The sequence below is a fragment of the Berghia stephanieae genome, chromosome 3 (assembly GCF_034508935.2).
Source record: "Berghia stephanieae isolate SIO BIC M18660-M18661 chromosome 3, UCSD_Bste_1.3, whole genome shotgun sequence".
Taxonomy (NCBI): domain Eukaryota; kingdom Metazoa; phylum Mollusca; class Gastropoda; order Nudibranchia; family Aeolidiidae; genus Berghia; species Berghia stephanieae.
Window position 1 is genome coordinate 103312733 of NC_088362.1, and position 12072 is coordinate 103324804.

Below are 12072 nucleotides of genomic sequence, written 5' to 3' on the forward strand. Positions count from 1 at the left end.
TGATGATATTGCAACACCATTATGTGCAGACTCAAACACCTTAGTCACCTTCAGTACACGGACACCTGTTGAATCAGCTTCCAGTTTTTTGAGCATTCGTCGCCATGATCTGGCACAGGGACATAAAATTACGGTTAACTTTTTTTGCTCAAGAAGAAATGTTAAAATTCGATTGATGGAAAGACAGATAGACAATTATAGATCTTAATCAATAGTATTAATAAGTGAATAAATGGATATATACAGACTTATAGATGGTTAAATAAAATAAATAGAAAAATATAAACCAAAAGAGAGAGAGAAAATAGATAAGAGAGCAAAGAGAGGGAGAGAGAGAGAGAGAGAGAGAGAGAGAGAGAGAGAGAGAGAGAGAGAGAGAGGTATTGGTAGCATTGAGAGATAGAAAGAAACAAAGAGAGAGAGCAAGCGCGAGATAGATAGATAGATAGATAGATAGAGAGAGAGAGAGAGAGAGAGAGAGAGAGAGAGAGAGAGAGGGAGATAGCGTCTGTGTGTGTGTGTGAGAGAGAGAGGGGGGGGAAGAGAAAGAGAGGGAGGGGGGGGGGGAGAAAGAGAGAGAGAGAGAGAGAGAGAGAGAGAGAGAGAGAGAGAGAGAGGGAGTGGATATTGGTAGCAATGAGACAAAAAAGCATGTTGTTTTGTAATAAAATCGCAGAAAAACCTACACACATTTTTTTTCACAACTACTCCCACAGATAACTTAGGTTTTTACGGAACCATGTTGATGCTCGCAGCTGTATCCTTTCACGCCACGCTCTGCGGGATGTTGCTTCGTCCAAATTCTCTAGAGATGAAATCCAAACACTTTCTTGTCAATCCTGGAGAGAGCAGGTGGAAGGTGAGATATATGAACACCCAGGTCCTTTCGACAAGCCCCGTTGTTCAAGGCAGAACGTAGCCTTCGTGAACTAATAGCCTAATACTGAACAAAAAAATGTCAAAATACAAGACCACGGTCATCAAATGAAAACAAATCTTTAGTTGTATTCAACAGTTCAACCAATGGGATTATTTTGTTTCCTGGAGCACGACTAACGACAACTCAATGAGCGGTGCACTAACCTAAAATTTACATCCTGGTGTTAGACTATTAACTAACGAATGCTAAGCTCAGAGGCATACGGGTTCGTGTTAACCCCTCATTATATTGGATTTTTTCTAGCCTTCCTGACCATTCAACAGGGAACATGTGAAGTTAAAAGATAATCAATAGCGGTCCGGATCGCTGGCTCTGTGACAATGAACTTTCTTTCAAGCTAAGAGACCGGTATCGATCGAGTTTATAGTTGAGATTTTTTTAATATCCCACCTCTCCAGCCTTCAGTGGTTGAGTAAGTAGGTTTAATAAATCTGATGGAAAGTACTTTGCTATAGATACGTGTCCTATTCAGAGGGTAGCAAACAACTGGCATTGTCTGTTTAATGCTACAGAAACCGGGATGAACTTAAAGGACTCTTCATGTTTAGAAGCCTTGGACTGTTAAAAGTATTGATCAGAGACCATTATAACAGCTTACAATCAATCAATAACTAAAATGTAGTAAGTATTGTTTAGGGCTCAAAATCATGTCAACAAACTAACTAAAATCAGTATTATTAATTATATAAATTATCAATATTAATAATAATATTATCAATTATAAAGACGGGGGAATTGGTCCTAATTAAAGTTAGCGCTTGACAATCTGTTGTAAGAAATTGTTTTGCTAGGGAACGTATTGTCATACATTGCGTCTTATTTTATGGAATGGAATAGAAAAGCCTCTTAATGCGTATGAATGTCGCATTCGTTTTGGTAGTTGTCAAATGATAAGTCCATGTAAGAGAGCATCACATTTTCGTAAGTTTCAAATAAATGTCCATACAAATTATTTCACTTGAACACAGACAATGTGGGCAAAGAAATATCGAAAGATGTAAGACATGCTGATTCATTTAAATTTAAAAAAAAACACAATCAACATAATTTCGTTAAACAAAAACTACCGCGCTACGGATGTCGGAAAGGTTTTAATTAATTAAGATATTTATAGAAAAATAACAACCGCGTCTTTATAAATATCATCAACTCCAGATTGTCCGATCTAAGATCATTCCGCCAGCGGATATCTTCAAAATCCCAGCCTTTGTGGTCCTCATACCGACTGTGGCCCTTCACTCGGTTGCATTCCAAAGTATGATTGTCATTCTTCCAAGTTACATGAAAAGCTATATCGGTGGGTGTGTTTTCATCTCGTATTTTTAAAATCCTGGGTACAGCTGGGGCGACCATCCCCAACCCAGCGCGTCCACAGGTGGCGGATCGTGGAACGGCCTACAGATCCTGATCTATAGGTTAGCTGTAAAGCCGCGGACCAACTGGCGATAGTCGTGGAGAGTGAGGTTGGGTAGTCTGGCAGCACAGCTACACATACAAAATGCCTCATGTACTCTATGAAGGGACTATCAAGGTGAATGGGAGGCGCCTTAAAACCTGCCAAATGCTCCCACTGCCTTGTGGGTTATGACCGGGAGGTCAAAAGGCTATGGAGTAAACCAGATAAAAATCCGTCAGAAGGCAACGGGAAACCACTGACGTATCATCCCAAGATCGTCATGATGTCCGTCCAAGCGAATCTAGTCAACGACGTCAATGGATGTTTTCGAGCAACTCGATTACAGCCTCGTCCGGTAGAGAAAGTCATGCAGGTGAACAGGTGACTCTCGACCGTCATCCAGCTACTGTGCACCACCAAACATTACGAACAGCAACATGGAATGTAAGAAGTCTGTACCAGAAAGGAAAATTAGCAAATGTAGTTATGGAAATGAAGAGATTGAATATCAATGTTTTAGGATTATCAGAAGTTAGATGGAAAGGAGCAGGAGAACTTAATTATGATGACTGTAAAATTATATACTCAGGAGGAGGAGAACACCAAAGGGGAGTTGGAATTATACTAGATAATAAAACGGCGCGAGCAGTCAAAGGATTCTGGCCCATATCAGACAGAGTAATGGCAATCAAACTACAAGCAAAACCTTTTGATTTTGATATTTTACAAATATACGCCCCAACCACCAGTCACGATGATGAAGAAGTGGAAAATTTCTATCAACAAATAGATAAAGCAATGCATCAGTTTAAGTCTTCAGACATAAAACTCATCATGGGCGATTTTAATGCCAAGGTGGGCCGAGAAAGAATAGAAGATATTGTGTGGCCCACATGGTCTGGGAGACAAAAATGACAGAGGTGATCGTCTTATTCAATGGTGCCGTCAACATGATCTGACAATCACAAATACTTGGTCAACAAACCACAATAGAAGGAAGTGGACATGGAAAAGTCCTGGAGATGGAGTGAGAAACCAAATAGATTACATACTCATCAGCAAACGTTTCCGAAACTCGGTTTTGTATGCCAAATCTATGCCGGGGGCTGACTGTAACAGCGATCATATACCTGTGCTATGCCCCATACGAGTTAAATTGAAAATCTGCAAAAGAGCAAAGGCTAAACCTAAATACCAACTAGACATTCCCCGGGAAGAACAGAAGATACAAGAAAAATTTGAACTATCAGTAAGAAACAAGTTTGAAGTGCTTGGAGAACTAACAGATATAGAAGAGAAATATGAGCAGTTTAAAGACAGTGTTGCTGCATCACTAGAAGAAAATGTTCCAACCACACTTAAGTTGCAGAAGAAGAAGTGGATTACTCCAGAGATATTAGAACTAATGAATGAGAGAAGAAAGGCCAAAAATCAGGAAGAAAAATACAAGACTCTGAACAGGCAGATAAAAAGAAAATGCAACGAAGCTAAAGAAGACTGGATAAATGAACAATGTCACTATATAATGTCCTGCAAAGAAAAAAATGGCAAATTCTTCCATCAGAAAATCAAAGAAGTGACAAACAAAACTAAATCAGGTGCTAAAAGTGGATGCATCAAAGACAAGCGTGGAAACACCATCATGGACAAAGACTGCATTCTAAACAGATGGTCAGAATATATTGAAGAACTTTTTTTGATAATCGAGGAGAAATGCCTATGATAAAAGAACTGGAAGGGCCTTCTATAATGAAAGATGAAGTTAGGAACGTCATGAAAAGCATGAAAAATGGAAAAGCTGCAGGACCTGATGCCATAACAATTGAAGCCTTGACTGGCCTGGGTGAATGGGGGATTGAATTCATCACAAACCTTCTAAATCAAGTGTATGACACAGGAAAAATGCCAACTGATATGAAACGAGCCATTTTTATAGCACTACCAAAAAAGCCTGGGGCAGTTGATTGTGAACAACACAGAACTATTAGCCTAATGAGCCACCTCACAAAAATTCTTTTGAAGATAATTTTACTAAGAATAAGAAATAAAATACGACCTGAAATTGGGGAGATGCAATTTGGTTTTGTTGAGGACAAGGGTACCAGAAATGGAATATTCACATTATCAATGCTGATGGAAAGATGTATTGAAGTAAATAAAGATCTGTATATGTGTTTCATCGACTATTCAAAAGCCTTTGATAAAGTACAACACGAAAAACTATTCAAAATTCTATCATCCTTGGACATTGATGGTAAAGATTTAAGAATATTACGGAATTTGTACTGGGAACAAGAAGCAGCAATGCGTGTTGACAACGAGCTAAGCAGTTTTACACCTATTAGAAGAGGAGTTAGGCAGGGGTGTGTTTTGTCTCCAGATTTATTCAACCTCTATAGTGAAATGATATTAAGAGATATCGAACATAAGAAGGGGTGTGTATTGGAGGAAAGAATGTAACAAATCTGAGGTATGCAGATGATACGGTTCTACTGGCAGAATCTGAACATGAACTACAAGAATTACTGGATGTTGTAGTCAGGAGTAGTGAAAATATGGGACTGGAACTGAATATATCTAAAACAGAATGTATGACGGTATCTAAAAATAATAACCCACCAGCCTGTGTAATAACAAGCAGAGGACAAACAATACAACAAGTTGAATGTTTCAAATATTTAGGCTTCAATGTAACATCCAATGGAAAATCAGATTGTGAAATAAAGAAAAGAATAGGTATGGCGAAGAATGCATTCAACCAGCTGCATACAATTATGAAAAACAGGAATATTAGCATGAAAACAAAAATCAAAGTCCTGGATTGCTATGTACTGTCTGTGCTGCTATATGGTTGTGAGAGCTGGACCATAAACAAGACCATGGTTAAAAGACTGGAGGCAGTGGAAATGTGGTTTTACAGAAGAATGATGAGGGTGTCATGGATGGAAAGGAAAAGAAATGAAGAAATTTTAGAAATGGCCAACAGAAAAAGATCACTGATAACAAAAATCATCAAACGCCAAATGGAATTTTTAGGACACATTATCCGCCACCCTGGTTTGGAAATACTCGCCTTGACTGGAAAGATGAATGGAAAAAGAATAAGAGGAAGACAAAGAATAACGTATTTGAAAGGGATAAGAACTTGGACAGATGAAGCTGAGAAAGGTGGCGCTGCTTTAATAGAATTGGCAAGAGATAGATCAGCTTGGCGGAAGATGACCTCCGACGTCTGCTTCAGATATGGAACTACATGAGATGAGATGAGATTTTTAAAATCACTTCGTAATGTATCTCAATTGCTATTTTCTTACTCCCTTGCTTTCGTGCGCATGATAGTTTGGTGGGGTTTTTTTACGGTGGAGGAAGGAAAAAAGTTTATAACTTTAAGTCAGAGATATAAAATAGTGATAAGTTGATTAATGGCATTTATAAAGTGCTTTAATCTGTAAATGGTTTTCGGTAACAGTAATATGCCAAAATGTATTTAAAACAAATCACAAAGCAAAACAAATCGCGATGTCTATTGTTACTATGTGATGCCCAACTCATGTAAAAGAGAATAATGAAGGATATATTTACCAACTCAATTCGTGGCTGGGACCTCTATCTTGATGCGTTGACTGATTGACTGATTAATATATCTGTTAGATCAATTGACCAATTGATAATGATGATATTATTTGGTGTCGAATTGCCACAATGTAACAAATTGAAAACGAAATGCATTTATTTATGTTGTGTATATCGCACGCGTGAAAGAAAGAGAGGAAGAGAGAGAGAGAGAGAGAGAGAGAGAGAGAGAGAGAGAGAGAGAGAGAGAGAGAGAGAATAAGGAGGAGTGAAATATCTGTTCAATGTTATAGTTATCATATAACGTTATAACAAGTGTAACGAAATGACAAATTCCCATATTAATGGACAATAAATGTCTGAAATAAATAACCATAAAATGTCGGTAAGTTTTACTGAAGTTATTAAATTAATGTGTTCACTTTAACAATGAGTGATTGGAGGATAGGTGAATTAATCGTTACGGAATGTAAACACATTAAAAACAATTCATGAAGAGGCAAACCACAAAATGAAATGAGTGATACAATAACAAAGTAAACCAGGAATGAATGAATGAATGAATAACTGAGTGAATAAATTAAGGAATGAATGTATAAATGCGTGAATGAATGGAGGAATAAATGTATTAATGATTGGATAAATGAATGAATAAACGAATGAACGGATGAATGAATGAATGATTAGATAAATAAATAACTGAATGAATAAACGAAGGAATGACTGGGTAAATGGCTAATCAATTTAAATGAATAAATGAACAAAATTAAGGCAATTATGTAAAAGGCGAGTTCAATTAGAATATGATCAAGTGGGGTTTTACAATTTAAACTTTAAAGTTTGATCGAATTCAATTCTTTTTATGTGTCCCCTCCAAAATGTTCTGATCTTTTGAGTACTCAAAAGCTAACTGTTCCTGATAATAACATGATGCATCTGAAATTGCTACAATTGGATTCAATAGTCTGATGTCACGCCGACGGCAACGGCGGCCATCTTGGTTCTAAACAAAGAAAATAATTACTTTTTATTATTCATGCTGGCTAGAAATTATCACATGCCTTGTGATCAGTATGTGTAAAAGTCAAAACATAATCAAATTTATGTTGTTTTTTTCCCTCTGGATACGCTTTTATGCTCACCGAAGAAATATTTCATACGGGCGTCCGCCATTGTTCCGATAGTCTAGAGCCAGTGTTACTAAGTTACCCTACGTCATTAGGAAGGAAGTGACGTTACGACTGCTGAAGAGTATTGGTGAGATCACCTTTTTGGCTATTTTAACAATGATTCCTTCTTTCCAATCCTTTGGAATTTCATCCTCTTCCCATATTTGGGCGAATATCTCATATAGCTCATCAACTGAAGTATCAACGTCTGCTTTTAAAATCTCTCCAGGTATGTTGTCCGGTCCTGGCGATTTTCTATACTTCAGTTTCGATATAGCTTTTCTTATCTCAGATTTTGAGGGTTTTTAACATTTAATTAAAAACATCTCTTTAGCTGGGGGTGTATTTTTTAAATTGTCTTGGGGTTTGTCTGTTGAGAAGTTCGGAAAAAAGCTCTACCCATCTTCATAACTGCTCTTCTGATGTTTTAAGTACATTACTTTGTTTGTCTCTAATAGGCTTATTTGTTTGTTATTAGCTGTTTTCTTTGTAAAAAGGTATAAGTCTCTCATATACCTTTTCCTGCAGCTATCTTTGCTTCTTTCGCAATTTCTTCAAAATAGTCTCTTTTATCTTTCGTGATGAGTCTTTTTACTTCTTTATTCTTTTGGGTATATTTCTCCTGGGCTTTTGCTTTCGCTGCTCGTGTTTTGCCTTTTTTCAATTTGACTTTGGTTTCTTTTCTTTCATTTATGTTCTTGATTGTGTCTGACGATATCCATTCTTCGTGTTCATTTCTCTGAATTCTCCAGTATTTTCTCGCTTGTCTCCTTAAGTATTTATTTATATTGTTGCCATTTCATCTCGGATTCAAACTTATTGACAACAATTTCATCTTAAAGCACGTTGTACGTGTTGGAAAGTCAAAGCTTAAAAGCTGTTTTTATCTCGTTATCCATGAGAAGCTTCACATTGTATCTTTTTCTATCATTCTATGTGATACGGTATTTTTTAATAATAAGCATATTTATATAGCGCCTTTCGTCAAAACCTCAAAGCGCTTTTAAAAAAATAAATTCAAATACAATTCAACCAAAGTATCAAAACAATTAAGAGCATAAAAGGGCATCGATACATCATCAATATAAATGTCACATACAGTACATTTAAAATTCAATTAAGTAAATATTTCCTGAAAAGATATGTTTTCAGGGCTTTTTTGAAAATGTCTATTGAGCTCGAGAATCTCACAGATTCAGGGAGATCATTCCAAATCGTGGGTCCGAATCACCAAAATACTTAAGTTTAGTTTTAGGAGATGCTAACAATTTTGAATCGTGGGATCTAAGATTTCTCAGAGGTACGTATGGTTGGAGTAAGTGTTGAATGTAAAGTGTAGTATCGTGTAGCTAATGACAAGATGGTGATCTGAGGGTACATCGTCCCCTCTCTTGACCCTTAAATCATGGCAAATTTTTTTTCTGGGTTTTTTTATTGATAGAAATGTGATCAATCTGATTTTCTGTTACATGGTCTGGTGATCTCCATGTGGCTTTATTAATATCCTTGCCAGGGATGATGCCACCTCTATGACATATTGATTGAGGGCACACAAGTCCAACAATTTTTCACCGTTGTCATTTACCTGGCCCATTGCAAGAGTGTTCAGTATATCCTCGTATCCAGTGTTATGATTGCCAATTTTGTCATTGAAATCTCCCATCATAACGTGCACATCCTTAGGTTGTTGCTTATCTAAAATTGTAACTGTTAATAGACTTCCCTTTTATAATCATCTGCCACATTGGTTGGTGCATAACAATGGATAATACTGGGCCTTATATCTGGTATATTTGTTGAAAAACGCGCAGTCATGATTCTTGCATTGACTTTTTCCCATCCCATGAGGGAGTGTCTCTCTTCAGGTGTCATCGTCAGTGCTACGACTCCTATGTGGTGTGCATCCTCTTCTACATGCCCGGAGTACAATTAAATATATAGACTAGAAGCTGTGCACTGAGAAAAAAATAATTGACGCTTTCGTAAAGCATTTTGAGCATTTTTAGTCGATTTTACTCTATATAAAAGCTAAATTTTTTTCTTTGTTTTTCTTGTTTTTGTTATTGCTTGTTTCAATTTTTTTGTTTTGTTTATGTTTGCTGGATTTTTATTATGTGTTTTTCATTTTTTGTTTGTTTTTGTTGTTTTTTGTTAATTTATTGCTTGTTTTTTTTGTTTTTTTTTTTAGGGGGGGGGGTCTCTTTGTTGCATTGTTCATATTCTTTTTTCCTTTTTTCTTTTTGTTACACGGTTCGCATAACAGTAATGCCTTTTTAAGAAAGAAAAGAAGCAATTTGTTATGGATCAAAACCTTGACATCAAAACCATCTCTAAAGTAATAGGGCAGTGACGCATACTCACTCATCTGAAACTATACCCCATCAGGTTTGAGTATACAAGAAGGGTCAATGGCCGCCATGGTATTTGGAGCAGGCTCTGTCTCATCAAGGCTGTTTTCTGGAATGGCGGCGTCAGACGAAAACATCGGCGAGTCAACTTTATTTGTAGGTAAGGAATATAACGTTTCTGTCGTACTGGGGGGGGGGGGGGGGGGGGGGGGGGGGAAACACGTTTTAGCTCACTCAATCCTAGCGTTTTTTGCTCCTTTTCAAAATTAGAAAAAAATTTATTAAAAATGAACATGTGCATAGATAGTTATATTCAACTATCATTAACATGTAAAAATGAAGAACATTAACTTTGATACTACGCCTATAATTTGTCTCAGAAAAATGTAATAAATAGGCATGTGGTAAAAGTAACCCGTGTGAACAACGGATAATATCCGGCGAAGGGGGGGGGGGGGGGGAGAGAGAGAGAGTCTTTTTAGACAATATGTCATTACACAATAAGCCCCAACCCCTCCTCGTGAAGCTGTCATCTGTCTCAAAATGGAACAATGCAATGAAAAATTTGACCAGCCCATTTGTTTAATTGCAATCTCATTGGTCAATATGTTTCCAGTTGATTGACTACGACTTACTTTCTCTCTACCTCCCCCTCTAGCTCCTCTTTTTCTTTCTTTCTCTCTCTCTCTCTCTCTCTCTCTCTCTCTCTCCTCTCTTGCTCGCTCTCTCACGTGTGTGTGTTTGTGTGTGTGTGTGTGTGTGTGTGTGTGTGTTTTATTCTCTCATTCTTTTTCTTCCTCTCCCATCCTGTTTCTTTATTCTTCCCCTGCCCACCCGGCTTCACATAGTTTCAAAACTGTACTTTGAAATTATAAATCCTTCTTTAACTTTTGGCATTTTAAAACCGTATTTCCTCTGATAAATAAGACATTAAGTCACATTAAAATTCTTATTTCATTGACTTTTTATTTAAATAAAAAAAATTCATCAAAAAGTGAGCAATGTCATTAAATTGTCGGCATTAAAAAAATCTTTTTTGGGTGTTTTATTTATGTTTAGGACATCTTACATAATAATGAATAACTACAAAGGTAATACATATTATCAACTGTATATTCTAAGCTTATGCCAGATTCAGTGATGCCAAAACTCCGGTTTCACCGGGGGAAAAAATCTGGTCTGGAGCAAAAAATTCCGGGTTACGGGCAACTTCCGTCGAATTACGGTGATGTTTAATTGTTCCAAGGATACTCCCCGACCCCCGTCCCGTCCAGTCACTACTGATACAACCACCATCACAACATCATCTTCATTACCACTACAACTACAACCACCACCACCACATCATCATTACCACTGCAGCAGCATCCGTCACCACCACATCATCATCACTATCACTACTACTACAACCACAACCATCACTACCACTACTTCTACAACCACCACCACCACACTATCATCACTACCACTACTACTACAACCACCACCACTACCACATCATCATTACCACTACAGCAACAACCGTCACCACCACATCATCATCACTATCACTACTACTACAACCACAACCATCACTACCACTACTTCTACAACCACCACCACCACACTATCATCACTACCACTACTACTACAACCACCACCACTACCACATCATCACCACTGCTACTACTACAACTGCAACCACCATCACCACCACATCATCATCACTACTACTACAACCATCACTACCACTACTACTACAATCCTATCACCATCCCGATCACCACTACTGCAACAACCGCCACATCACCATCCCTACCACCACTACTGCAACAACCACCACATCACCATCCCTACCACCACTACTGCAACAACCACCACATCACCATCGATGCCACGACAACTACAACAATTATTATATCATCATCTGTACCACCACCATCCCATCACCATCCCTGCAACTACTATTAAAAACACCACAACGCCACCCCTACCACCACCAATACTACTGCAACCAGTGTTGCAAGCGCCGTAAAAACCCTTTAAACAAATTTAGCTCAAATCTCTCTCTCTCTCTCTCTCTCTCTCTCTCTCTCTCTCTCTCTCTCTCTCTCTCTCTCTCTCTATCTATCTATCTATCTATCTATCTATCTATCTATCTATCTCTCTATCTATCTCTCTCACTCTCTATCTCTTTCTGTCTTTCTTCCTCTGTCTCTCTCTCTCTAGCTATCTATCCATCTCTCTATCTATCTCTCTCACACTCTCTTTCTTTCTGTCTTTCTTCCTCTCTCTCTCTCTCTCTCTCTCTCTCTCTATCTATCTATCTCTCTCTCTCTCTCTCTCTCTCCACCTTCACATAAACACACTCACACACACACACACACACACAAACACACGCACACATACACAAATCAATAAATTGCGTTCACTGGATTAATTTTCATGTTCACCTTCCTGAACTTGCAAATAATAGCTAATCACAAATACTTTGACCTCATACTTTAACCTCGTTAGTTTTTAAAGTTCGTGTTGCTCTTCTTATCACTAGATGCACAATTAGCTCTCTCTCTCTCTCTCTCTCTCTCTCTCTCTCTCTCTCTCTCTCTCTCTCAAACACACACACACACAAACACACACACACTACAACCACCACCACCGCATCTT

General features: G+C 37.8%; 1 protein-coding gene across 1 annotated transcript in view; it reads left to right on the plus strand.

Annotated features, from left to right (window-relative positions):
* LOC144969412 (monocarboxylate transporter 12-like) overlaps nucleotides 1-12072 on the plus strand; it is a 41986-nt gene that overhangs the window by 22389 nt on the left and 7525 nt on the right. The window contains exons 5-7 of the mRNA XM_078908524.1: nucleotides 717-859; nucleotides 2096-2237; nucleotides 9464-9586. Coding sequence (XP_078764650.1) covers nucleotides 717-859; nucleotides 2096-2237; nucleotides 9464-9586 — 408 coding nt within the window. The remainder of the gene's footprint in view (nucleotides 1-716; nucleotides 860-2095; nucleotides 2238-9463; nucleotides 9587-12072) is intronic.